The 27,822-nt window shown below is 46.5% G+C and overlaps 1 protein-coding gene across 1 annotated transcript in view; it reads right to left on the reverse strand.

Annotated features, from left to right (window-relative positions):
- Window positions 1–813: 813 nt before the first annotated feature.
- LOC144133930 (cytochrome P450 2C23-like) overlaps window positions 814–27,822 on the reverse strand; it is a 29,805-nt gene continuing 2,796 nt past the window's right edge. The window contains exons 2-9 of the mRNA XM_077666980.1: window positions 27,371–27,628; window positions 26,216–26,340; window positions 23,859–23,965; window positions 18,908–19,207; window positions 17,088–17,196; window positions 12,886–13,144; window positions 9,414–9,604; window positions 814–1,016 (exon numbers count right to left, since the gene is read on the reverse strand). Coding sequence (XP_077523106.1) covers window positions 814–1,016; window positions 9,414–9,604; window positions 12,886–13,144; window positions 17,088–17,196; window positions 18,908–19,207; window positions 23,859–23,965; window positions 26,216–26,340; window positions 27,371–27,628 — 1,552 coding nt within the window. The remainder of the gene's footprint in view (window positions 1,017–9,413; window positions 9,605–12,885; window positions 13,145–17,087; window positions 17,197–18,907; window positions 19,208–23,858; window positions 23,966–26,215; window positions 26,341–27,370; window positions 27,629–27,822) is intronic.

The following is a 27,822-nucleotide window of genomic DNA, read 5'->3' on the forward strand; positions in this document are numbered from 1 at the left end:
CGTGCTCACTGGTAGGCTGGTTAAATGACATTTAGTATTTCACTTCATAGCTATTACTGTCAGTCTCCTTATTTATGGTGAGGCGGGCAGCTCACTGTATCATCCATGCAATTTTTTTTAAATTTCGAAAACACATTTACTCTCGGCGCTGCGGCCCAACAAATTTCTGCTACATCGCCCCAAAATATATGCGCTTTAGGCAAACCGCCAACTTCAGTGCACGTTACTCTTCGAAACCGTCATTTGCATACAGATTCATCTCGGTCAGAAAAGAATCTTATATTTCAGAAGTTTGATGTAAAGATGTGAGCAGCATTACGAATTTAGATACGAAAACTGATGGTAAGCATTATCCTGGCGCAGGATTTGCGAAATATAAACACTGACACATTTTGCCAGGGCTTATAATATTCGATATCTCACATCAACCCCCCCCCCCCCCCCCCCGTCCGTCCGTCCGTCCGTCCGTCCTCTGGGCACATCCGCAAGGCCTGTAGAAGGCCAAATCGAGTGATGTCATTTGCAGCAAAAGATTAAGGACACGAGTACAGATACCATATCGAGAGCTCCCACTTGCCTGCTTCCATCCAATACAAATGGGACTGCAGCACGTGCACAGTATGTTTGCTGTATGCCTATCGTCGCAGTTTTGTGTTAATGCAGCTCTCGAAGCATTTAACAGATGTGTTTGTTATCAGCAAAAATGCGTTGCCATCGTACATGTTAAGCTTGAGTCTTTATTCGGAAATTCCACGCCATCTGGTTCTTAATCGAAAAAGAATAAATTAACTTGTCTAATGTACTCTCCTAATATCAGCTTCCTGTCGAGGAGGAAACGGGCTCCCGTGGTATGCAACAGAACATGTGGCGGCCTGGCTGCATGATGACGTCGTCGCCGATGTTTACGTCGAGTACGCTCCCTGCTTGTGGTACGATGCGGAATTTCTGCAGCATGCGTGTCACGTACACGTAGATCTCGAGCGGAGCGAACACTTCGCCAGGGCAGCTCCTCTTCCCTGAAGAATAACGACAAAAACGCCATTGTGTTTCCTGTGTCCAGTGAAAGTCGTCGCAGCATGTATTTCCCGTCACAAACCAAATGTCGGATTAATGGAGATAGTGAAAACAGACCACCATGGGAACACCTATGAAAGTATTAACCCTGACGCTCAGGTAAATATAGCCACCTTTATGGAGAGGAAAAGTACAGGTATGGACGTGAATGAAACATGAGGGGCGAATTTTTTTTTTCCTGCAAGGGCTGTACGCCTAGCTGGATTGATACTTGAAACGATATAAAAAGTTAGTTGCGCAAAAAAGGCGACATAGAGATATGCGCTCGTCCTGTCGTCTTGTCTTTCTGTGTGTCGTCTTTTTTGCCAAAAAACCTTTCATGTCGTTTGAACAATTTTTTTCTCCGTTGCACAGCATTACGATCGGGAACAAAGCGGGATGATGGTTTTAAAAATGAAGTTACTTAACTTTGCGCTAATGCATATGATATCCAATGAGTTTTACGTGACTTCAGAAACTAAGTACTACGCCCTACGTATCTTAAATACTATTTATTATGCATTGTGTGAGACGTTGCGGGACCCGAGACGTTGTCGGTGCTCACGTATAATGAAAGCTAGAGAGGAAAACTTCCACTGTCCACAGAAGGCAGTTAGTTGACACGTTCACGGTGTTTATTTTTGTCCTTGCTATACACAAACGAAGAACGCGTTAGTCACCTGGCTAACACGTGTTTATTTGTGTTTTTGCTATACGCAGACGAATAACGAGTTAGTCACCTGGCTAACACGTGTTCAGTAGGGTTGCTCAATTTTGATGGACCAGGTTTAAGTGGCCATCAAATAAAAATACTCCTTTCTTGTGAAGGGCACTGCATGCTTACATTTAGGGGCCGTGCCATAAAACTATTCCGGAAGCTAATGCGAAGACTCTTTCTTGCGTACCTAATTCGCTACTTGCCAGTACAAGGTACGACGGTAATTTAGACGGTAAATTATTCAAGTAATCAGGAATAACTACAGACAGAAAGCGTGATTACGACAACTAGAGGTGGAGATTACCGACATTAAGCGAATGTATTACATGGTAAATGAGATCATAATACTCGACGTGGGCTATATAATTACGATGATTAGGACCCACCGCGGTGGCTCAGTTGGTTTGCCGTTCGGCTGCTGATTCCAAGGAAGCGGGCTAAATTCCGAGCGTGGCAGCCGTAGGTCGACGGAGCCGAAGCGCAACCACCGGCCGTGTGCTGCGCGACGTCAGCGCTCGTTGAAAAACTCCAGGTGGTCTAAATGAATCCGGATCCCTTCACTACGGCGTCGCTCATAGCCCACGTGTCACTTCGAGATGTTAAAATTGACAGTTTACAATATACGGTACTTCTGTACTGGTACCTGATATGAAGAGTTCCCGCATGCAAACAAGGCAATTTACTGCAATAATGTGCGATGAAAGACTGCAACAAATAATGTGACTAGGCAGCCTCGGGGCCAGCGAATAAGCTAAGCGTCTATTCTGTCATTTTGCTGACACTGCAATACTGACTAAGCGCGGAGGGGGGGGGGGGGTACAATCTGAGCAATTCAGCGAATGATTGGTTGCCGCAGTTCTATATAGTGTCATTTGAAAAAGCCTAGAACAATTTTGAGCCATTAGAAACGTATTTGGTTTAAACGGCGCTGCCGAATGGGAGGACTAATATTTTTCTAACAATTCATACTTTTATTTATATATTTGCACACATTGCAGATCATACACATACATGGTCCAGGAAGGAGGGGCACATGTGACAAAATGGAAGTTCATTCACAACAAGCATATGACATAAAGAAAACAAAGGCGAAAATATTAAGAAAGAGTGAAATACAATTAGCAACACAGGAACTGACGCTATATTTCCTTGATAATTTCGCTTTCTGCGAAAGTGTGCGAAGGTAAGGGTTTCCGCTTATTTATTGATGCGGGAAAAAACTGTGTTTAAAGCAGTTTTTTCTTGCGAAAATTGAAGCTTGTGAGTGGGGCTGTGTGCGCGTAGTATTTCTGGTACAATCTGGCTTTGCGCCATCCGGAAAGTTTAATTGCAAATTACCTGACAATCAGTTGTGCAAAATGCGAGCCGACTGAACTTATAAGTTTTAAACATGTAGCATGTTTAAAACATATTACACGTCAACGCTGCCTCAACCTACGAGGCGATGACTCCGCATTAAGACTCCCATCCTGCAAGGCGATGGATAGCATGATCACCCTCACGTGGTCATTTTGCCATGACTAATAGGGACAAGAAATTATTTGCTCGCGTTGATGTGCCTCAGCCTCCAGAGTAGGCCGCTTCTGGGAAGAAAATTCAGGCTGCCACGTTTTTTTCGCGCTGCGTTCGAGCGCTTGGTGGGGAATCCAGAAGCCCAAGGAACATCTCTCAGTGTTTTCGCGGGAGACGTTTTTATTCTGTGCCAGAGAGCATGGGCCTCGCGCTTCACCTAGCTTGAAGCAGCCATGTGGTTAGTATTGCGCATGCGTCCTTATGAACGCAAATAGAATACTTCGTGATAGATTGTCGCCGGCCGTACGCAGTGCTGTTTTGTTTTGCGTATTGCTTTATCTTTGTCCTTTAGTCTGCCTTTCTAATCATGCACTCCTTGGTATTGTAGTTACAATAAATTAGGCAACGAGAAATCTTGACACTTCCTGTCTCACTCGGCAAACGAGATGCACTAAGGTAGCTAGCCTGTTGGTTCTTACTTGTCATGTTTCCTGAAAGATCCCATACCGTCTTTCCGAGTTGTCAATTCGATTTATCACAACCTCAAGCAAGAAAAAAATTCCTTGAAATTAAGCGAGAAACACCGCCGCGGCAGGATCCGAGGTGGCTCGGGGCTCTGTCTGATTAACGAAAAGCACGAAAGGAAAGAAACCACCACCACCAGCAGCGCGTGCGCTGCCGTTCAGGCCCGCACCAGTGACAGCCGGCTGCGCGGGTGGAAGTAAGAAAAGTTGTTCGAGTCGGGTGCAGCGTAGATCACGCAAGGGTTGTTAATTGAGGCGCGTCGCGCAGAGTGCCTTTTGCACGCCTTAAACCACATTTCGTTCATCGCTCCAGACACAAAACGTTTTCACAGCTTCTTAGTTTTTACCGCCACCTTCACTGTTGCTGAGGGGCAAAGCCTACGATCATGACATGGCTTACGCAAAAAGCGTACTGGCGTTAAAATACGGAGACTACACACACAAGACATGACTGGCGCCAACTTCCAACTAAATTTATTCATGGAAAAAACCGCTTAATAACGACATGAGCAGGCAAAGATACAAGCAAAAAATATACAAGAGGTGACTCAACAAAGGCACACGTTCCGAAAGTACCAAACAATGATTATAACACTGATAATGACCCACTAAGAAAACTAATCTTTTCTTCTGACAGCGACACTGATGGCTTGCTTATGCAGATATGACCCCTTTGCTTGATGTAAGCAGCTTCGATTAGAAATGAGTTAAGAGGAGCACAGTCGGCTTTTTCGATTGATGTTACTGACCTGTACTATTCCATTCCGCATATCGAAATGTCAATTTCCATCGAAGAGAAGATCGCATGCATAGGCGAACTATCATTTCAGGACGAAACAGGTATAAGCTGCGATGATTTCTTAACACATTTAGAATTTTACCTTTCATCGACTGCCGTTTTTTTCAACCACAGTTTTATATTCAGCGGGATGGCGTTTGTATTGGGTCGTCCCTTGCACCTATATTGAGTGAAATTTATCGTGTGTTGACAAACGTGTTAGTGACCGGATTTTATTGACCTCTAACGTTGTTACGGTATCCAGATATGTGGATGACTATCTAATTGTGTTAACCAATCACGTAGGATCACAACCAAGGGTCATGTTTGAAAACATTGTCACCATTATCAGAAGTGAATACAAGAGGCTTATTTTCACGCAAGGAGTTCCCCAAAACAATAGCCTGCAGTTTCTTCACTTGAGACTTGAGTTTAAGCAGGGCCGACATGTTTGTTGGTCCTACAACCCCAGAAGGTGGAAAGAGCTACTGCATTTGAGTAGTGCACATTCCAAGCTAATTAAGCGGGGAATCGTTGCGGCATACCTGAATGCAGCCTTGCAAAAATCTTGTGAGCATTGGATGGCACAGAGCTTTGATGCGCAAACTGAATGCACTCACCAAGCCGGGTACCCAAAACACCTCAACGCTAGTATTAATGACAACCTTGTGAAGAAGCGCAAGCCGACGTCAAATGGTGAACAGGGTGAAAAAACAAGGACAAAGAAAAACAACCGACGGTGGTGATTCCCTATATTCAATCAGCTTTCGCACAACCTAAAGAAAGTTGCCAGCTGGTATAAGGTCAATGTGGTTCTTCTGCTTGCAAGCTGTCGCGCGTTTGCACCTTGAACAAAGTGAGAACGGTTAGGCAGTACAAAAATAATCACCAAATCCGCGTCACTGAATCAACGGCTGACCGTGTGTACGTTGTGCCTCTAACAACCAACAAACTTGTCTGTCGTACTTAAACACAAGTCTCAAATCAAGAAACTGCAGGCTATTGTTTTGGGCAACTGCTTGCGTGAAAAGAAGCCCCTTGTATTCACTTCTGATAATGGTGACAATGTTTTCAAACATGGCGCTTGGTTTTGATCGTACGTGGTCGGTAAGCACAATTTGGTAGTCATCCACATATCTGGATACCATAACAACGTTGTAGGTCAATAAAAGCCGGTCACTAACATGTTTGTCAACACATGATAAATACATTTCACTCAATATAGGTGCAAGGGACGACCCAATACAAACGCCATTGCACTGAACATAAAACTGGTGGTTGAAAAAAACGGCAGTCGATGAAAGGTAAAATTCTAAATGTGTTAAGAAATCATCACAGCTAATACCTGTTTCGTCCCGAAATGATAGTTCGCCTATGCATGCGATCTTCCATCCGATGGAAATTGACATTTCGATATGCGGAATGGAATAGTACCGGTCATTAACATCAATCGAAAAAGCTGACTGTGCTCCTCGCAACCCATTTCTAATCGAAGCTCATTACATCAAGCAGAGGGGTCATATCTGCATAATCAAGCCATCAGTGTCGCTGTCAGAAGAGATTAGTTTTCTTAGGGGGTCATTATCAGCGTTACATTCATTGTTTGGTATGTAGGCACGTGTGCCTTTGTTATTGCACCGCTTGTATATCTCTTGCTCGTGTCTTTGCCTTCTCGTGCTGTTATTAAGTGGTTTTTTTATGACTAAACTGAACTAAAGGTTGGCGCCAGTCCGGTCTTGTGTGTGTCGTCTCCGTCTTTTAGCGCCAGTAGGCTTTTACGTAAACCATGCCACGATACAACCAACTAGCTCAAATAGAAGTCTTGCCTACGATCAGCGTACGCGCCTGCGTTATTCATGAAAACTGGTGAACGCATGTCGAAACATTGTTATTCTCTGCAACGGAAAACTCCGATAGGCTTTTTAAGGCACACGTAATTTAGTTCGATCTTGAGTGTAGGTTTCCCCCCTGGTTGCATTCCTGCCCTAATATTAAACGGCGAACTATGCAGCCTGGGTGCATTCTGAGCGCGTGCACGAGAGATTTTGCTCAATTATTTGTTTCTTGCGTTTGCGTTGCGTTGTGGGAACCTTCCCTGCAGCCCCCTGTGTTTGCTTTCCCGCGAGGCACCGTGCAGCAGCAATCTGACCCCGAGGATGAACGCATTTTCTTGTCAGTTAGATTAACTGGCAAGAAAGGGCGCCAGCATCGCTGCGCGGGAGACTGTTGACGCCCGCGCGCGGGAGATGGGGCGCTTCGGCTGGGATCGTCCGCGCGAGCGGACGTGTCGCTCGCGGCTCCGCTCTTCGCCGGCGGGGAGAGGAAGCGACAGGGAGACCCGCTCCCGTATATCGTCCTGTCCGGCCTTCGGAGTATATATCCCTTGCCCTAGCGCGAGCGAACATTCGCTCGGAACCTTGCTGGTGAGTCGGACGACCTCGATTCATTAGCGTACCTTGCTGCTAGCTGGCGTTATTGTTGCTGTAGCAATAAATGCCTGTTTGTGTCAGCCATTGTGTCGTTCCTTTGTCCCCTCAGAGCTAGGCCCGCCGTGGTTGGCGTGCGCTCAGTAGCGTACGCGATCACGGGGTGGGGTCCGGGCGGCTTTGAACCGTGTCAGCCGCGATTGAGTGGGGAGAACGTACTTATCTCCCAAATTCAAACCCCACATCTGGCAGCCCAACGTGGGGCTCGCTTTTGGAACATTGGACGACTGTCGGTCCGGTTTGAGGAACGCTCTTTCTCCGGACTTGACAAGTGCTAGGCCTAGAGTGAATTTTGATCGCTAGGACCTGCGGCATGCTTTCTTGAGAGCGAGGTGTATTGCGCTGCAGCATGTTTGAACTTTTCGACATGCTCAGCGCACTTTTTCCCTGGAGTTTCTTCGCGAGAATCACTTGGTCCGCATCGAGGGAGCGCGAGGCCTAGCGCCCGCCGAGTTGCCGAGCCCGAAGCGAGTACGGAAGCCGCGTGGGTGGTCCGAGTTTCTGTATATATTTTCTCTACTATCTCTTTTTCGACTCTGGGAGTCGCGGCCCCGGGAGCCGGGTGGCCTGGGGCCACGGGTGCCGCTACGAGCTCGCTGGCATTGCAGCTCGGCACCGGGCGCTCCGACACCGTTCGATACGGTGGGCGCCGACCGCTCAGAAGCTGCTTTTTGCAGTGCGCGGCGTAGTACCACCCCACAAAGCAGATGTCTCCCCGCGGCCGCGCGCACTTAACCCGTTTCGGGTCTTTGTTCGGGTCACGGTCGTTGGCAGTGGTAGTCAGGCCTGAGGCTTTTCAGAGCTGCCTGCACTACGCCAGAGGAGACACGACCACCGGACCGTGTTGTTGATAGGGGGCGCACTTTGCCGCCCGCCTGTCTTTTTGTACCCTCGCACGAACTGCGAAGTCTCGTTCAACTCAAGAAAGGGCTTTGTTCACTCGAACTTTGCGTTTGCACAGCCGCCCGACACGTTTTGCTAGCGAGGTAGGCATTGTGCCACGAGACCCTTGAAGACGCCGTTTCCCCTCCCGCGACCTACGTTAAAGCCACGCTGAGAGCGTTTCGGCAATTTTGAAGATACGGTGGACCCCCCCCCCCCCCCCCCCAGGCTTGCAGTCCGGTTTTTGCATCATAGTGACTGCTTTAGAGGCAGATTGCTATAGTTAAACGATATTTCTGTTGGATGTTCGCCTTTGTAAACTGTAATGATTCACCCTTTATACCTCAGAGTTTATCGTGAATGTTTCAATAACTAACTGTGTTGCCCATGTGTAAACTGCATTTCCTAGTCTTCCTGCTTTCTTATTCTATTGAATACCTGTTTGTTGGCTTTAGTTTGAGCCAACTATGTTTTCTTTGGGCATTAGTTATGTGCCCGCTGCTGCTGCCCACAGACATTTTTTGAGGCCCGACAAGTTGCCCTGAGCAGCTTTTTCCTTAAATCCTCATAAATTGTATATTTGTGCAAATAAAGGCAATTCAATACAAAACAACGTGGACAGCGAATGGCAGCAATCTTCATTAAGGACGACTGGGGCCAGTCCGATTGGCTGCATGAAACCGCCGAGAGAGGACTTGGGAAATTCGGGGATGTGCTTCTCAGAAAAATTTGGAGGCCTTTGACAGCGTCTTTTTGGGACCCCCTACCCTTAAGGATAAAGGTCACACTATGCTAGAGACACTGGCCGTGTGCGGATTAGTTACTTAATTGCGGCGAACGCGTGCCCTACCCGACAACAACGAAGGTAAAGCGAGGTATGTGATGTGGACTGGACGAAGGCGACAATTAAGCGCAAAGGGGACAGGAAGCTAAGACAACTACCTCCGTAAAAGGTCATTTTTCTAAGCCATGCATATTTTAGAGATGCTTTGACGGTTAGCGGAAACCCTGCAGGAAGTAATAAATGCCTGGTGAACATCGAAACGGAAGTGTTTATTGGGCTCAGTTATGCCTGAGGAAGCGATAGTGACACATGCACGTGGCAGTTTTCGGTGCCAGACACCTGTTCATTCCCGTCTCTAACAAACACTGATGAAAAGAAACCGGATAAACCGTGGGCTTCTTCGCAAGCAGTGCCGATCACTAGGAATTTAGCAATACAAGTTCGTGATTTTTCTTGGCAAATCTTAAATAAGCACCTTTGCCTCCCCCCCAGAAAGAAAAAACAAGGTCGTGCGCGTGAAGACGAGTAAAAAAAATGCAGTGAGTGGGGAATCGAAAAGGAATTTTTGACACTACATTTCAATAGCGCAAGGAACAAGGCATACGCTATAAACGCCATGCAAGTAGCAAGCCACCATGCAGATTAAATCGGACTAGAATTCAGAAAAAATTCTCACCGACTGAAAACGGCAGGACGCTCTTCAACTTCTCCAGTGCCAGTGATCCGTCTTTATTCAAAAACCGCATGGGGTCAAACTTCTCCGGCTCACTCCAACGCTTGGGATCGTTGTGAACTGCCCAGATGTTGGGGACGATGGTGGATCCTTTTGGCACAAAATACTTTCCTATCGCGACGTCTTGGCCTGCCCTGTAAGATTCATTTTCGCAGTACTTCAACAATCAGAATCTAATGCAATGTTACGTAATTTTTTATGCAGCCATTACATGCGAGATGATGTCCCGAGGTCCGAAACAGAAATGGGACCTCCTGTACAGCCATCAGCATGCTAGAGCGGTATGCTGCGGAGGAAACTGAAATCTTGATTCGCCGCCGTGGAGGCTTAGTGGTTATAATGCTCGGCTGCGGACCCGATCACGGCCGCGGCGCTCGCATGTAGATGGAGGCGAAATTCTAGAGGCCCGTGTACTGCGTGATGCCAGCGCACGTAAAAGAACTCCAGGTTGTCGAAATTTCCGGAGCCCTTCACTACGGCGTCCCTCATAACCTGAGTCGCTTTGGGATGTTAAACCCACATAAACCAAAGCCAAATCTTGACTAAGTTATATATTGCTCACGCAGTGCGATTGGCAGAACAAATTTTTTTCTATGCTGCTTCGCTCCAGCGAAACCATTGTCTCCAGAATCATATACCTGCTTGAAAATTTTCACTGTATTGTGCTACAGGGCTTTGTTCGAGCGCTGTAGACAAGCATGCTGGCGACTGAACGAGGTAAGTAGGAGAGTTGAAAGCAGTCGCGCGCTAATGTATAAAAAACAGAAAAAATGAAGTAACAGTTCGAAAATCCATTTAGTTCTGGGAATTATTAACAATTGCACAGTATTCAAGTTCTAAAATAAATATTGGCAAAATGTTTATATTACAGTTGAGATGCCAAGAGAACACTCCACAGTCTTTAAACCGATGCTTAACAAGCAAGAAGCAATTGGATCGTGTCCGCAGTTTTCGGCTCCAATTTGTAAATAACTAATAGAGACAGCAAGACATCTTTCGTCGCGCAGAGCGCAGCGAGTTTGTAATATTGTCGCAAAGCTTTGTAATGCTAATTTATTCGGGCTCATAGACACCGACAGGTGGTTTTTCTCCTTCGTTTCTGACGAGCGATGCTACCAGATTTTATCCGAAATGTTTTGGCCTCTCGCAACTGGTTCTTAGGTGATTCTTCACGTTATCTCAAAAGTTATACGCCAGCTATACATTTTTCCGTGGTGAATCTCTTCCTGACTACTGTCGAACACCTTTGTGGTGGTCGCCGCCGCTGAGTTATTCAGTTCATCGATGTCACAGTGTCAGTACTGAGTGGGTACAGGGGAAAATGTTTTCATAGGGCACTGGTAGATTAAATCGCCATATGCCACCAACAGTGTGCGGTTTTGTCGACAACAAAGTAAACATCTCGAATGTAAAGCCATCGCTATTGAATTAGGAGGAAAAAAATGACACCAATAATATATACTTTACCCTTTTGAGCGCTGTCTTGTTACATGTAACCGGCAGCACAGCAAGCTAACCGAATCCTAGCAAAAGATTAAAAACGTGGGACAGCTACATTTACAATGTAGTAGCATTTTCGAACAAATGTCACACAGTATAGATAATGACTGCGATGTTGTTTAAAGTGTCCATTAAAAATTTCCAACATGTATTAGAAAAGCAGGCAATGCAACCAAACAAATCTGGTTTAAAAAACCTGGAGGAAACACCTAATCTCCGCCTTAACGGTATCACGCGATGACAGTTATTAGTTTAGGCCCATGTATGGGAAATTTGTCATTCTCCACTTGACATTCATGGCTCGCTGGAAGTCCTCATGCACTCCTGGCGCAGTGGTGTACCGGTTAAGCGATGCGCCACTGCCCTGTGCAGCGGTGGGGCTTGTGAGACTCAGGTTTCCCTTCCCGAGCAACCTCTCGCAACCAATGTTTATTTTAACTGTAGCCTGCCATGGTGGTCTGTTTGCTCACTATCCGGTTGGCAGGTTTTGATGACTGCACAAGCTCACCTGACCTAGGTGGTCATCTAGGTTGCCCGGCCGGCTGCTGCGGCCGCTCCGCCTCAGAGGCTTCAAAAGGTCGCCGACGCCCATGTCGACATCGGATAATTTTTACGCCTATAGAATACTAGGCGCACTTTCAGAATTCCGGGATACGTACGTATGTAGGTCCCTGAAGCCTCCTTGGTGGCTAGCGGCCCTCCGGTCAACCGGGTTGTGGGCAACCTGCCAGGTGTGTACACCTCGCAGGCTTTCACCTAGATGAAGGCCTCTGGTCCTTTAACCAAAGTTCCCTTAGGGAGAAACCCTTATGGTAAAGGCCTTTAGGTGAAATGCCTTTAGCACATAAGGACCTTAAGTGCCCACCCCAACTAGGGCTACACACGATGTTCCTCGCTTGGAACCGCCTATTTTTTCCTGAGCTGGGGGTGCTAACGCAACTGCGTTAAAAGCTTCGTAATAAAATGATAAACCTGCTGCAAGAAAAACATGCTTAGCAAGTGTTTTGCTGGAAAGATTTGATTTCCAATATCCTCAACAATCGCTTATTCTCTTCCGATCACAAGTAAGAAAGAAGGCTGAGCTAAAATTAATCTATTACAACGTGCTAAGTTATAAGTCTACGGCGCCGGTGGCTCGTTTCCCCCTTCCGCCGGGAGCTGCCATCTTCGTGGGAAGTCGAGAGAGGCCAGAATAATGACAGCGTGTCGCTGCCCAAAGTCGTGGGGCCAAATGGGCAGTGAGGCCGCGAGCGGCGTCGTCAGGGTCGCCAAGAGCCGACTACCTTTTAACGTTGAGGAGGGACGAGCTCTAAAGTGCGGGGGTCATTAATGTCGGCGACTTCTCAAACGACCCGACTGTCCAGCTAAGCGGCGGGTTTCTGCTTCTAGCACGTTCTAGGAGGTGCAGGGTCCTGCGAGCCGGGCTCTTGTGAGACCTGGGCTCCGCTCACTTGTATGTACGGTGCAGTTGCACTGCTATTGGTCTGTCGACCAAGAGTAAGAAAGAGCTGTAGTAGTAAGGCTCCATCCAATTATCGAAGGGTTTAAAACAAGCTGAAAACGAAGAAGTGGGGGCACCGCGCCGAGTCTCAGTCTCGAATACTTTTAAACAGCCTTTTCCGCTACTGCCTTGTATTTCAATCCCGTCGTTGATAAAATAGTTCTGCTTGTTATGAAGTTGGAGTTATCTGCCCAAATCGGCAAAGTGTCGCCGGACGGGCGAACGAGGACCCGAAGTACTCTTCGTACTGCTGACCGCCGTGTATACGACCACCGGCCAATGTGCCATCGTCACTTGTCGCTTGCGATGAACAGCCGACCAGCCCCAATTCGGCCATCCGACATTCAAAAGTTAACTCAATGACTATGGTAGAGTGGCGGCAACATGAATAAAGGCATTCCTCCCAGTACTCACCACCTCGGGAGCCCCATGGGAAGCAGCGTGTGCCACCGCTGCGCCTCCCACATGACTGCCATGGTGTAGGGCGTTGCGTAGCGGTCATCCCACGTGGGCGGTCGCTCGCTTCCCACCACGGCGTCGATTTCTCTCTGGATGCGTTTTTGCACCGTTTCGACGTTGGCGGCCACCAACAGCAGTATCCGCATCAACATTGCTGACACTGTGACCGTTGCGGGGATCAGGAAACCAACGGCGTTGCCCGTGAGGGAGAAGCCTGCACCATGATTTTTTTTATAAAGCGAAAGCTTTACTGGCCGCGAACTTGCGATTTCGCCGTGGCGGTGCTCCGAGGAGGCACATCACGTTGCAACGCGCGTCTCGTCGCGGATATTATGCGAAGCATATTAACGTAGGTTTCGGGCCTTCGCGCGACGCCCGGCGGTGGCCACCATTGACCCTGAAGTGGGGGTCACGTGACATGACGTCACTTGATGACGTCACACAGGCTCAGATGGGGCCTCATATCGCGCCGTCGGTCGCCTCCCGGCGGTGGCCACCATTGACCTTCAAGTGACCTTCAAGTAGGTCGCGTGACATGACGTCACGTGATGGCGTCACACCGGCTGCAGATGGGGCCTCATATCGCGCCGTCGGTCGCCTCCCGGCGGTGGCCACCATTGACACTGAAGTGAGATCACATGATGTGACGTCACGTGATGGCGTCACACCGGCTGCGGATGGGGCCTCATATCGCGCCGTCGGACGTCGCCCGGCGGAGGCCTCCACGCTTCGGTTCGCGCCGTCGCGCGCGACGCGGCGGCGGCGCCACCATCGCTGCATCACGTGATATGTGACGTCACGCCAGGGATGAAGCGGCGCGCGCCCGCCGTCGCGTCAGTTTCTGTGCCCGCAACCGCGCCAGCGTCTTTGCGCCGGGCGTGTATGCGGTCAAGATGCCTCCAAAGTGACGTGCAAACCAAGAGTTATGCATTTACGGACCATAAGAGTGTGTTTGTCGGGCTGCAAAGAATAAAGTACGACGATTAACCTAAAACCACGTCTCCGTTACTTAGCCCCATCCACACTGAGGCAGCTGTTTAACATGCTTCGCATCCACTGGGCTTAACCTTGATAAGCCTCCAATTTTTTCTCTATCTCGCTTTCTAGTCACCACTGCGCATGCGTCACTAGTAGCACCGAGCCACAGGTCTTCCGCCGCTCAGCGGCGCCACGCCTTTCCTCAAAATCCAACTTTCAATTTTTCAGTTTTCTCTTTCTTCTTTCCCTTCCTCCTTTATCCCTTCCTTTAGGCCCGATTCGGGTGTCCACCGAGATATGTGAGACGGTTACTGTGCCATTTCCTTTCCTCAAAAATCAACAAAACAAGTGAGCCGACGCCGTTCATTGGCGTTGACAGCTTTGCAAAGGCCGTTCATTTTCACGAAAGGAAAGGCGCACAACCGGATCCGTGGGTCAGTGGAGACCTCAATCTGACTTTCATGTACGCGGCGTTGGTGTCCAACTGTAAAAGCCTGCTTTGATTCCGTACCGCACACTGGATAGGCAGCGGGCCCTCCCTGCCACCTTGAGAGGCGGCATGCAGTTATTGGTTGATCGCGAGAGATCGATCACCAAATGAACGCTGCGGCCTAGCTCATGCTGCAGTGCCGCATGTCAGCCACAACGCTGTCAGCGCTAATGCATTCAGGCCACATCTCTCTCACCCCACCGCCACGTACCTCAAAGCGCGATTGAGGCGTCCGCATATCCAGAGAGCCAGCTATGCGCCCTTCTTTTCCTCAAAGCCATCGCCGTCTAGAACATTGTCAACGCCAGCGCCAATGAACAGAGTGAACGCCGACATCTTTCGCTTTGTATATCCTGGATTAGCTGAGCTAATCCATATTATTTTTTAAAACTTTTCTCTCGGTTGCATATTGCTGAGCATAACTTTTTGATGGGCTATCGGTATGTTACGTACCTCTAAACACCAGGTTTAAAGACAAACGAAAACAGAGTTCGAAGTTCGCGCCTAGCTTTTCTGCCACGTCTCCTGCACAGGTGTTTAAGCTTGAAATAAGGAAACAGCGCAACTAGACCGAAGGGCTAGGGTAAGGAAAGACACGGACAAGCGCTGAATTGTGGTAACATAGCATAGCGGGCGAGTTGGTATTGGATCTTCAAAGAACTATACAGCGCAAATGGTCCTCCCTAGTCCTTCGTTTTAGTTGCGCTGTTTCTGTTCCCACTGTGCTATGGTGTCTAATACTTGTGGAATTCGTAGTAAAGAGCAAATTGTTCTGTTTAATTCTTTCAAAATGGGTTAGCAACTCGCCCACTGTGCTGTTTTCTAACGTTCGTGGAATTCGTCATAAAGAGCAAATTGCGCTGTTTCGTTCTTTCGAGATGGATTAGCAACTCGCCTACTGTGCTATAGTGTATAACATTCGCGGAATTTGCCCTAAGGAGAAAATTGATTCATTACGATGAAGTATACACATTGGTAAGGTTCTTCTTCTAGTTATCAGTTTATGAATAACCTTATTTATGTCATCTAGCATAAAAGGCCCAAACGACTCAATCTACAGCATTGTTTTTGAGCACTTGCTACAAGGCATAAGATAGGGCTGTCGATTTACTGTCTGCAGGGTTTCATGTTGTGCGCCCAAAGCTGGTAAATTAGAAAACATTTTACTGCTACTGTTACTATGATAAGCTGCATGCTACGATTTTCTACCGATGATTACTTTACGAATTTGCCCTTTGTGCCTGAATTGTATTTGTGTGGAAATGAATAAGAGTGTTGGTTGCATGATCGAATATAAACGTTTAGCACGAGTAGCGGACCTTCGCACAAGCAACTCAAGCCACTTTCTGCACAGCCCTGCAAGTTCAAAGCCATCCTAACAACAAGCAAAGTAACAGATGCTCAGCGTCACAGTGAGCTGTGGAATGGCAGTCTGTTTACCAGTGCAGCCTCGGTCTTGTCATGCTTAGCATGAGCTTCACACTCCCGGTCACCTGCTTTTGTGAGTACTACATTTCTTGTATACACATTTCCGCTACTTGACATTTAGTAACTGTTGTGAGAGGCATATTGCAGTGAGTACTTCTCGAAGAGAACGCAAAACTTCACCTCGTGAGGAGGTAGCATCTAAGTGTTGTAAAAAAATTTGTAACACTCACTGTCATGAACGAAGGTATCGTTGTCGCTCCGTTCCTGAGTCTGCAATAAGTATTTTTCCACAAAAGATCCACTGGAGGCGTCTATATTTCCCGCCTGACGGTGAATCTGTTCTCTGAAATGGAGGTGAGAGTGGTGTGTTTAATCTTGAAATATATGTTGAATCATTTTGAAGAGACTATGGATTTATTTATGGTTCTAAGCCTCGTGCAGGGGAAATGCATCCGAACTGGTCATGCTGAATAGCGCGTATTCGGGCCACCAGGAGCGATTCCAGTTTTCAGTGTGTCGAGCTTGCCTACGTCCGTCTCCCATTGTCCAAGCTGGCCTAGCCAAATGAAATACGAGTGTTCATTGGCCATAAATGCAATGCTAAAGTGGCTTTTGCAAACGAAGGAGTGAATAACGAGCACTAGGTATAGTCCTGATTGTAGTAGTCTTAATATAAATAAAAGAACGCCCTACTAATTCTAGCCTGATCGGAGAAGAGGAAGAACAGAATTCCTAAACAGGTAGTTTATATACCTGTCGCCAAAAACACATAGATACTGCAAAACCTTTCTATATTTATAAAGTACTTGGCACGAAAACTGTCAACTAGGTATGCACAAGGGGCAATAGATTTTTGAATAAAAGAAATTTTTCTATGAAACACACGAAGTTTCCTCCCCATATCAAACGGTTTATTAAGCGAGCAGACTGTTCTAACTTGAAACTAAATAAGCATCCGAACAGAAATATTTTCATTTCTTCTTCGACCATAGGGGAAATGTGAAACATTTTTGCCACATGAAATCTGTCCGCCAGTGGGAAGGTATTGCCTCGTTCGCCCGTTTTAGAGGGTGAAGTAAGCTGGCGTGGCAAGTCAACCTCTGATGGCATGAGTCGCGACAAACTGGAAGCGGGAAAAAATTGGCAGCACGATCACAAAACCTGTTGGGAGAAAGCTGGCATAGCAACTGGATTTACTTTCAACCATTACGTTGGCGCTTTTTTCATTAATACATGTTTTTACTTTGAACCGAAGCTTCACGGACGCGACCAAAGTTTTCGGCAAGCAGAAGGTTGGCGGAGGTGGTCGGGTGGTGGCGCATCTGGATGGTGCTGGTGGGACGAAGGTGGCGGTTTGGGTGGTCAGCCCCCTGGATACAGGATGAGGTAAGGGTGTTGCTTCTGGAAGGCGGCTATGTTCACTTTGTATCTTTTGAATTGAACACAATTAAGGACATTATTATTATTGATTCTATTTCTCTGCTGCGGGGGTTTTTAGTGGATGACTGCCTTGGGAAGAGTGTAGTTTTGTGGCTTGCTGGTGGAAGGCGCTTCTGACCGGGCAGCGGTGGGTGGGAACGTAGCTGTTGGTTGCAGCACTTGGAGGGTGGCGATTTCACTCGCGGAGACTTCACGCAGGCAACGCCGGCTTTTTTACCAAGTGGCCCTGTTACTGGTGTCGCAGTAAAAGACATTGTGTGAGCTCTATCTCAGCACTTCCTGGTATTAACTACAAAAACTGCAGGCCTCCTCAACTAATGGTTACATCACACATATCTTAAATGTGTTGCTGGGCCCTTGGACGTGTGGCACCATATATCTAGAAGTACCTCAAGAGCTATTGCTGACGGCTCCGTGACGCGCGAGAGTGAATAGCGAGAGGCGTTCTTGTGAAAGCCGAAGTCAGTCCCACTTCAGGTTGCCGATTCACCATCAGACACTACTGCATTCTCTGCTTCGTTCTCTTTTCGAGAAGCTACGGGCTGGAAAAGCATACTCCATCATATGCCACATCAGCAACGATACCCGGCGGTGATGACCAAGTGGTAGCGAAACATCATGACGTCCCCACGGCCTCGCATGCCATCTGCTGTAGACCTTCAAGATAATGATGGGTGATGGTAGACAATGAAGCAAAGTCATTAGAAGAGACGGTAGTAGTTAGTGATAGAGATAGTCGTATTCATAGTTAGCTGTACTGATGGTGGTAGTTTTGGAATGATAAAGTATGTTACTAAATATAGATGAGATTAACAACAATTCCAATGATAAAGGCTTTTAGGTTGAAGGCCTTTTTGGTAAAGGCGTTTAGGCCAAAGGCCTTGGTGAAGGCCTTCAAGGTAAATCCCTTCAGCGAAAAGGCATTTCAGTTGAAGGCCTTTACGTCAAAAGCATTGCTGGTAAACGCCTCTAGGAAAAATGCCTTATGGAAAAAACCTTTAGGGTGATGGCCTTGAAGGAAAAAGCCTTCCGGCTAAAGTTCTTTAGGATGAAGGCCTTTAGGTCAAAGGCCTTTATGGTTAAGGCGTTTAGTGTAGAGGCTTTTAGGTCACATGACTCTTTCGAATTCACAGCACATAAGGATCTTAAGTGCCCATCATAACTTTTTGCACGCTTCATTCTCGGCTTTTCAATAACTCTAACTCCTTCAAATATGCATTTTGTTTATTTAAATGAAATACCACTGCTCATATAATACCCTCGGAAAAAGGGGGCCTTTAAAAGAAAACAAACAACTGAACTGAACTACTCCCTCCCATTACTCCCGAGTGCTCACTGCATTTACTGAGTACTGAAAGCACTCGGTCAAGGTCGTCGAAAAGGTCTCACTAAGAGAATGCTCAAAAGGCGAATGCGGCAGCAGAAGAATTCAGTTCACATGACTCGAGCGCTAGTTTTATAATGCAGATAATACAGACATGTGCGTTTTGCACAGAGCGTGCGTTAATTACGCACTTCATACAAGTGCACCGACCGCTTGGCCGCATTTTGAAATGGAGGACTTGAGATTTCCCTTTAGTTACGTTTTCATAGTTGATTCCCTGTTGTTCAGACTAGAACCTAGAGCGCAGCTCACCTCACAAACGCTTCGACCGACTCCATGGTCTTGTGCAGGGCAGCTGCTGTCGTGAATGGCAGACGTCTTGTGAACGCTGCGACGCTGGATGGCAGGAGGGATACCAAGCTCTTCTTTCGGCTCTCCATGAATTCGTCTCGGATGGAGCCCACCAGCTGCTGGTGCTTGGGGTGATCGAAAGGAAAGCGGTAGCCGAAGAGCAGCACGCCTATGTTGTTGGATGCGCTGGCCAGCAGTAGTTGGAATAGATCCAGAGGCTGCCCTCGAGCCTCGGTTATGTGATTCAAGAGTTGCTCGCATCCCTCCTGGATATAAGCGTTGGTTCAGTTAGACAATAAGGGCTCATGTTTGGTCTAAATGTTCTGCAGTTTTTTTAAAACTTGTGGCCATTAGTTATCTGCTATTCGTAGGACAAAGATATCTCAACCTGCGTCTTATCGTTTACAATATCCTCAAGGTAGAGCAATTCTTGGCGCGTTGATTTATAGCTCTGCTTTTTGATGTTACAAAACCCGTTGATTTCTTGAGAAAGTACGGGCAGTGATATCGAAACTTAATTTTGCACCTCGATATGTGTGAAAACAAAACTACACATCTTCATGCCTAGCTTTGCTGGAGCCAACGGTGGGATATTGTTAGGCACTGTTATAAACACACTGATGACATGGTCTAACTTTCTTTGTCCTGTGCCTGCGGAAAACGCAGGATAAAAACAAACCGGGTGATTTTTTGCCAATAAATATAAGCAAACTACAGCCATCCCGAGGGGGAGTCCGCGGATTTTTTGATGGTGATGGTGGAAGCTTACGATATGCTAAAATTGCGTTTATAAACATTTTTCTGTTGATTAAATGCGCTTGTCCAAAGTATTTAGATATGTAAAAATGGCAACCTAATAAGAGGACCTGGTTTTGGCCAGTAGAACTTTAGAAACAGACCTCTGATGTAAAAAAGACACAGAATTAAATTAAAATACACAAGGTAAAATGAACATCGATAAAAGTACAGCCATTATATTTGTACGAAGATACTACGCAGCCTCTATTTCCCAATCATCCACGGCAAAGGATAGTTGAATGCCAAGACAGTGGGTTTGAACTGCGGCCTTTGGTCCATGCTCAACATAATTAGTTTTAATTACCAAATATTTTCGTGAATGACATTTAAAAATATGTTTTCTTCCACATTTCGGAACACACTAGAGGAACAGATCCCATGTTTACGTGCCACCGACTAAACTTGAACCTCACAATACATAAATCCAGAAGGGTCTACGAGTAAATCATAAGCATTTAACATGCGTTTTTGACACAAACGAGTATTACCGCTAAGAGTACAACTTGTGCAGGGCGAAAAATCTTCAAGCTGTACACAATAAAATTCGGATATAACATAACTAAAAATAAGGACTCGTTAAGACCTGCACGTGATCAAGTCTTGCCGAAGCAAGTGTGAGAGTTGTGCTTAATTCATTAAACATTTGCAGGAAATATACTTCCGCAAGAAAGAGCCCTTTTTTAATTTAAGTTAAGTGAAGCGATTTATTGTGCGGAACATTTAGCAGTATCTTCCGTAGACTCATGACTGCCGTGTCCAGTCGACCACTATTAAAAGCACGGTTTAACAGTCGAGGCAATGCTTAACTTTTATAATAATTTTTTCTTGAATTCTGCTGAACCTAAGCACCAAAAGTAAGTACTTGTATTCTAGCGCCTGTAACCTGGGTCATAATTTTTGTCTTTAAGTATGCTCTCTCATCTAAGCACGTCTCATACTTAGGTCTCAGCAAGGAAATATGCTCCTGTAAGTTAACGAGCGATTATATTTTACTGCAGAAAATGTTCGTCTGTCTGCCGTGGTGGCCTAGTGGTTACGGCGCTCGGCTGCTGACCCGAAAGACGCGGGTTCGATCCCGGCCGTGGCGGTCAAATTTCGATGGTGGCGAATTTCTAGAGGCCCGTGTGCTGTGCGATATCAGTGCACGTTAAAGAACCCCAGGTGGTCGAAATTTCCGGAGACCTTCACTACGGCGTCCCTCATAGCCTGAGTCGTTTTGGAACATAACACCCAAATAAACCAAATGAAGAAAATGTTCAGGGATTTCTGCAATCTGTATCTCGTTTATTCGGGTGAAGGTCTCGTCAAGGTTTGAACCTTCAGCCTACTCTAACTGTAGTGATCTATTTGTATTGTTTATTGCAAATAATGGCTCGTGCATCTTCTTGCTTTTCATGTAATTACGATGCAAGCGCTGCTGGTGCTATAACGGCGTTTCGTGCCCAACATTGCTGGAGAGAGTCCAAAAACTATCTTTAAAAAGGCGGTCATGCAGCCGTTCACATGAACGGCAAATCAAGCTCTTGATTTCCATGTTGGAATTAATCGGAAAGTAATGATGTATTATTTTTCAAAAATATGTATACATTTTTAAGAAATAATAAATACTGTAACGTGAAGAGGGAAAACACAGAGCGCGGCAAAGCCGAACAACCGGGGCAGCTGAGCTCAGCACCACCAACGCACTACGTTCTCTTCGCACTGCACGCACGAGCGAAGCATGCGGATCGCGTCTATGGCCGTAACAATATTAACAAAATGACTTCCCAGGAACCGCAATTTCTGGAATGTAGTCCGCATTCAGTGTATAGTTCGCAGGGGCAAATTTAGGCTAAAAGAATAATTTTTCGAAGTTAATGTACCGAAGTTGATTGTGTGTCGGGGATAATTTCGCTATGTTATTTAGCACGGTAACACGTCGTAGGCGCCGACTCGGGGAACGTTTTTTTTTCTTTCATTGTCACCAGTAGGCTGCTCCAACTCTGACAAACAGCCTGAAAAAAAATTGAAGGTGGTTCAGTTCTGGTTAAACCTGGAGTGACGCGATAGCTACAGCTGGCCGGGTGGAACATTCTGAGTTGAAATTCAAAGTCAGTCTTTCGCCGCTTTGTTTCTCTGGGCGTTCCTTCTTCATCTTCGTCCCAATTGACATGGCGCATGCGCACAGCTGGTGCAGCTGGGCGCGCAGCCGGCAGCAGCAGCTGCTCCGCACCACGTGGCTTGTCATGGCTGGTCACGTGACCAACCACGTGACCACGTGGTGGGGCTGAGCCGCCATGGTCACGCGCCGCCGCCACTTTGAAGGTTCGAAATGCTACCGTAATGTAGCTATTGCTACGAAATAAAATTATGTATAGTCTGAGAACTTAGTTAGTCCGCATGATGAAAAATTTCAGCGTCTCAACATCCATAGTCCGTGAACTATAGTCAGGAAATCACCGACGCCTTACAGGGCGCCTTCACGCAGTAAAACGAAGAAATGTAGTTGAAAGCATGAACGGATGCCTTCTGGAGGAAGCCATATACCTTGGCTGGAAGTAATAGAAAAATGTGTAAAATTCTGCCGTGGCTCGGTGGTCGTATGTTGCGATGTGGGTCAGTTTCTTATGCGGTTTCAATCACTATGTCGGAAATTTGCACTACAATAAATTTATTAACACTCATCACGATACCCTATAATGAGCGACGACATGTGATATTTTGTAGAGAATAAGAACTGTCTGAAGAATAGGAGAAACTCTTGAGGTGTTTGAATTCGTTAACTCTGAACGCATTGTAATTCGTATTGTAATTCCGGGTATTGCCAGAGACTGTTCAAAGGACAGGGAGACTGAACCATCCTTTTTCGCTTACTAGAAACAGATTGGATAGTCTGTACCATTTTGGAGTGGTTTGGTGAAAAAAAACATTTTTTTCTAAGAGCGATCTAGGACGGTTCTAATTAGATTTCCGATATTTAGCTGTTATGTTCATTTTGTTTGCATATCAAGCTTAGGTTTGTTGAAAATAATTGTCTGATTTCGTTTTTTACATTTAGCTTGAATTTCTTATATCTCTGTGCATCAATTACGCTTTCGGGGTGCCTTTACTTTTAATCTTGTCTAGCAACAGCATGAGAGAAAAATTCTGAGGGCACTTAACTCTGCTTACGTGCAGGAATGCGAAATCATAGAACTTTCGAGAACGCGGGTTTTTTCCACGGCGGCTGTAGCCATTGCATTTTCTTCTGTTCTTTTTATTTTTGTTTCATTTTCTTTGTTTCATTTTTATTCACACGTTTTTATTTTACTGGCTTATTCATTTTGTTTAGTTTTAGTTTTTAATTTCATCGTTTTCATTCCATTTTAATTCTTTGTTTTTTATTTTTAACTACCAATGAACGACAAATTAACTAATCACCAATTACTTAGTAATTCCTAAGAGTATATGGGTTATAGCAACTATTCCATTGATGACGTCATAGTGTGATAGATTTCGCAGATGGACGGACGGACAACGATGAGCCATTAAAGGATTTCGCCTTAAAACGACGGCAAGCAGGAAAGCGTGACAGTCTGAGATGAGGCGATGCGAGGGTTGTGCGGACAACGGGCATATCACTATAACAGTCTGTGTTGCACTACTCTCCTCGTCGCCTTCACTTTGGAATACAAATCAACTTCTTTATAACGAAGCTGAAGGGGCCCGGCTATTGCTTCGTTATAGCCCGTGTTGACCCAGCTTCCAAGGGGAATATTCATTCGTTTCGTTTTATCCATTATTTCGTTATAAACCGTTACATTATAACCATGTTCGACTGTAGTACTAAACACGATCGCACGTGCCACGGCACGTGAAAAATTGCGTTTCCCTGTTTTTTATCTCTACTCGGTGATTCATGCTGAGCGTTTCGAGCCAGTAAGGCACCGAGCTTCATGCTCAGTGCTTACTGGATTTAACACATGAAATGAGACGTAGGAAACTCTTTTTACACTTCTCGGTCGGTTACATTCGATACTGAAATAAACTTACAAGCCTTTCAAGCGCACGCCGCTTCACCCCTGGCATACACAGCGTCAGCAGCCTATGCAGATAATAATACGAGTGGTAAGTGAAAGCAGGGAGGAAGTTCATACTCACAGCAATGATGGCTTGCATGTCGGCTTTGCCGTATCCCAGTTCGCGAAGAAGCTTGAGGGAAAAGCGTCTGTTTACTTCCCACTTCTTGCCTCCGTAGGCCGAGAATCCTGCAGACATACACGGGCAGCATTGTAGAGTAGTATTGTGTTGTTTCTAACGGCGCCGGCACTTTTTTGTGGCATCATGCTGTACCCATGGACTCCCAGGAGCACTGCTCAGATATACTTTACCGTATGAGCTAGAGGTGCCTTATTTAATTGTAATACCGATGCCATTCCGCAATAAAGTTAATATCTTTCGAGTAGCCCCAAGAGCTCGAACTTGTGCGTGTGTGCTTGTGGGGGGGGGGGGGGGGGTAGGGGGGGGCAAAGACAGCGAGAGCTATGTTCCTATTATGGCCATTGAGGCCCAGGAAAGGAGTGATTTACGTGTGCTGCGCATTGCCGGCTGGTCCGCTTTCCCCTAGAGAACGTGACCAGAAACACAGTAACTTCGGAGCACCCCGCCCACCCATACTTTTTCTTCGAGCTGCAGTCGTTGCTTCGGAAGCAGTTTTCAATATTGATATGCGATTAGCCTTTATGTTCCTTGAGATGTGCACTGTTATAGTAAAGTGGAGAGTAATCAATGTCACAGTCCAGTTTATGTTTTAGTAGAGGGGAAACGATCTTGGTGCGCATTAAAGAGGGGGGGGGGGGGGGTCATGATTTATATAGAGCTGACCAATATGGCGGTTCTCATAGCTCATGTTCGTCTTCGGGATGTTGAACCCTACATCCACAGCATTTCACGGTCCGTTAATTCTTGTCGAATGAAAGGCACTGCGGTACCTCAGTGGTTGTAACGCTCGGCTGCTGATCGGAAGGACGCGGATTCGATCCCAGCCGCGGTGGTCGAATTTTGACGGAGGCGAAATTCTAGAGGCCAGTGTACTGTGCGATGCCAGTCCACGTTAAAGAACCCCAGGAGGTCAAAATCTGCAGAGCCCTTCACTGCGGCGTCCCACATAGTCTGACTCGCTTTGGGACGTTAAACCACAAGAAACCAAACTAAACCATTTTCTCGAATGAAATTAAAAGACGCAAACTTTCCACCCTGCCAAGCAGTCAGACATTCAACATGTTCAGGCTACAACGGAAATACTGCACCCATGCTGACACCTTGCATATGTCTGCAGTTCTGTTTGCACTTTCGCAGAACAATTTGAGTTCGTCCGCACATTCCAAGGACACAAAGCGGCATGACCGACCTGTATCGGCACTGACACGCTTGCTTCCTGACCTTTTAATGATTGTACAAGTGTGGAAAATATTGGTACGTGACGGGAAGCCGATGAAACCATGACATGACGGATGGTGATGGCGTGAGTTTAATGGCTGCGGGCGTAGCGAGCGCGCTCCTTTCTGCTCCACTGCCCGCTTCGTTTTCTTCTCGTCCGTGACAATATGAAAGATCAATCATTTTTATCGTCCAAACGCTGATCACTCCCGAACGATAAGTGAGAAGCACAGTTTTTGTCTCTTCATAAGGGGTTTTCCTCCGGAAGACTGCCATCTACAAGACGTTTCTAACATTCATTCAGAAATGGCACATTTTGTTCTTTTGAGTAATGCGAGTGCGCCCTTTTATTTTAAAACGGCCTTTTTAAGCTGTGTGCGTGACCTATAATTCCTCAAGCCTACCATCAAGAGCAACTAGTGACAAGCCTCCGCGAGCGAGGCCGCGCATCGACCGTCACAAGTGTCGAGATGCTAACAACGCATGAGGTGCGAATGTTATACGTGATTTTCGCAGACTGGCTTGAGAGCCGCTTTATCTATAACCATTGCATCTGAGCCGAGATGTTTGTCCTGTTAGAAAATTGAAAATTGGTTGTTGCGGAAAGGAAATGGCGCAGTATCTGTCTCACATATCGGCGAACTCCTGAACCACGCCGTAAGGGAAGGGATAAAGAAGGGAGTGAGAGAATAAATGAAGAAAAGTGTCGTAGTGGAGGGCTCCGGAATATTTGCGACCACCTGGGGATCTTTAGCGTGTACTGACATCGCAAAGCACATGAGCGCCTGTGCGTTTCACCTCCATCGAAACGCGGCTGCCGCGGCCGGGTGGGAACCAGGGAACTCCAGATCAGTAGACGAGCGCCTTAACCACTGAGCCACCGCGGCGGGTGCGAAGTGGTTTGTTGCACCGAAGGCCTCATATCGCGGTACCTTCGATTTTCCCTAGTTAGCGCTGCAGGCTCTGCGCAAAGATAGTGTTTAGAGCTGCGCAGCGGGTGCGAAACCGCTTGGAAAGTCGCACTGACAACATTAGTTCCAAAAAAAGAAACGCGCGAATGTCATAAAGCGTCAACTTACCAACGTCTACGCTAGCACCCTGGACCCAGCCTGGTGAACGATCCAGCATGTCCTTGTGACTCAGGAACGCTCTCACGGAGTCCAAATCGTTCAAGATGATTGTTTCAGAAAGACCAGCTTTGACTCTTCGTACAAGAAAAGGAACAGGCCATGAATGACGATCGCAAGTTGTCTCCACCAACACCAGTGATGCGCGTAGTGGCTTAACATGAGTTGCCTATTACCGAGACGAATATCAGTTGTAGTTATATTTCCCATACGTGTCTTTGTAACATGTATGTGCCAGTGTGCTTTATTACCGTGCAGTGCGCTCGTCCTGTACACAATGGCAGTGTCAACTGTAAGAGCGACCTCATGAAAGCAGCTTTGTTCTAACGTTTTCTCGCACAAAGTGGCCCCTGTATTGCAAAGTGTTCGGCAGCCTGTCGTAGGTACTTCTGCTTCGCTGCACAATAATTTTGTTTGTCTGATGTATATCTCTTCTTAGTAAGCGCAAAAGCTAAAATTTCATAGGGTTACAGTTCACGTTTGCATGTTATCCTCATTCATTATCCACGCAGTGAGCTTTGTTAGACCATTGTTCGGACTATGCACTTCATGATTTCATGTGTAACATCATTACTCGCCGAGGCACCGAAGTGCGCATTTAATGGTTGCATTTTATCTTCTCCCCTTTTTATTTGTTTTATTTTACCTTTTTTGCGCAGGGCTCTCCTTCCGCCTTTTTCTACCATATTCCCTTCATCACACAGATTAGCATGCCAGAGATTTTTAAACGCCAGCTAAATTCTGTTTTTTTTTATTAAAGGGCTTCTCTCTCTTCCTCTTTCATAGGGTTATCGCGTGCAGTCGCTTGGCTTGCGCACGAGTAGACTGCCAACAATAAACTGACTGCATGAAATCGTTCTGCCATCACTTCTGCCAAGGTCAACTCTGGAATAATATGTATATACCAAATTGGGCATTAGCTCAGAGATATAATAAATCCTTTCACGTCGTGATGAAGGCGTCAGTTATGTAAAGAAAAGCGCCAAAGGTAAAATAGTATGCAGGTTCCGAGCGCAGCTTTGGCTGAAAAAGCGAGTAGGCAATAAACCACCGAACGCGAATACCCCCCCACGAGATCACCGTCCGATTACTTTGTGGTGTTAATACCTGACAACGGGCCCGTACGTGGAGGACCAAGCAAACGCTTTCTTGGCGTTCGGTCCTTTGAAGAGGGTCTCCAGGCACCCCAGGAAGGGCACACCGGCTGGCCCTGGAGGAAGCTGTGGTCCGCCACGTGGGTTCTTGCGGCTCCAAAGGTCGCACAACCATCGAAGCAGTACGCACAAAAGCGGTGCTACTGTGCAGGCAGCAACGGTAGCATTCAACGCCCACACCATTCTTGTGGTGTAGGCAGCTTCAGCTGGCCTGAAAAGCGGAAAAAATTGCTTCAATTTTCTAATAACGCTGCTTTGATAGCTTTGAAGTGAGGAGCGTGCAGCCTGTATTCGACATTTATTTCAGTCAATCGCGATTCAGTCGAAAATCTACGGGCGGATGTTCGTTTGAGTTCCTCCCATTTCCACTTTTTGCCAAAGTAGTAATATTTGTAAAAGAAAAAA

Source organism: Amblyomma americanum, chromosome 5 (assembly GCF_052857255.1).
Source record: "Amblyomma americanum isolate KBUSLIRL-KWMA chromosome 5, ASM5285725v1, whole genome shotgun sequence".
NCBI lineage: Eukaryota > Metazoa > Arthropoda > Arachnida > Ixodida > Ixodidae > Amblyomma > Amblyomma americanum.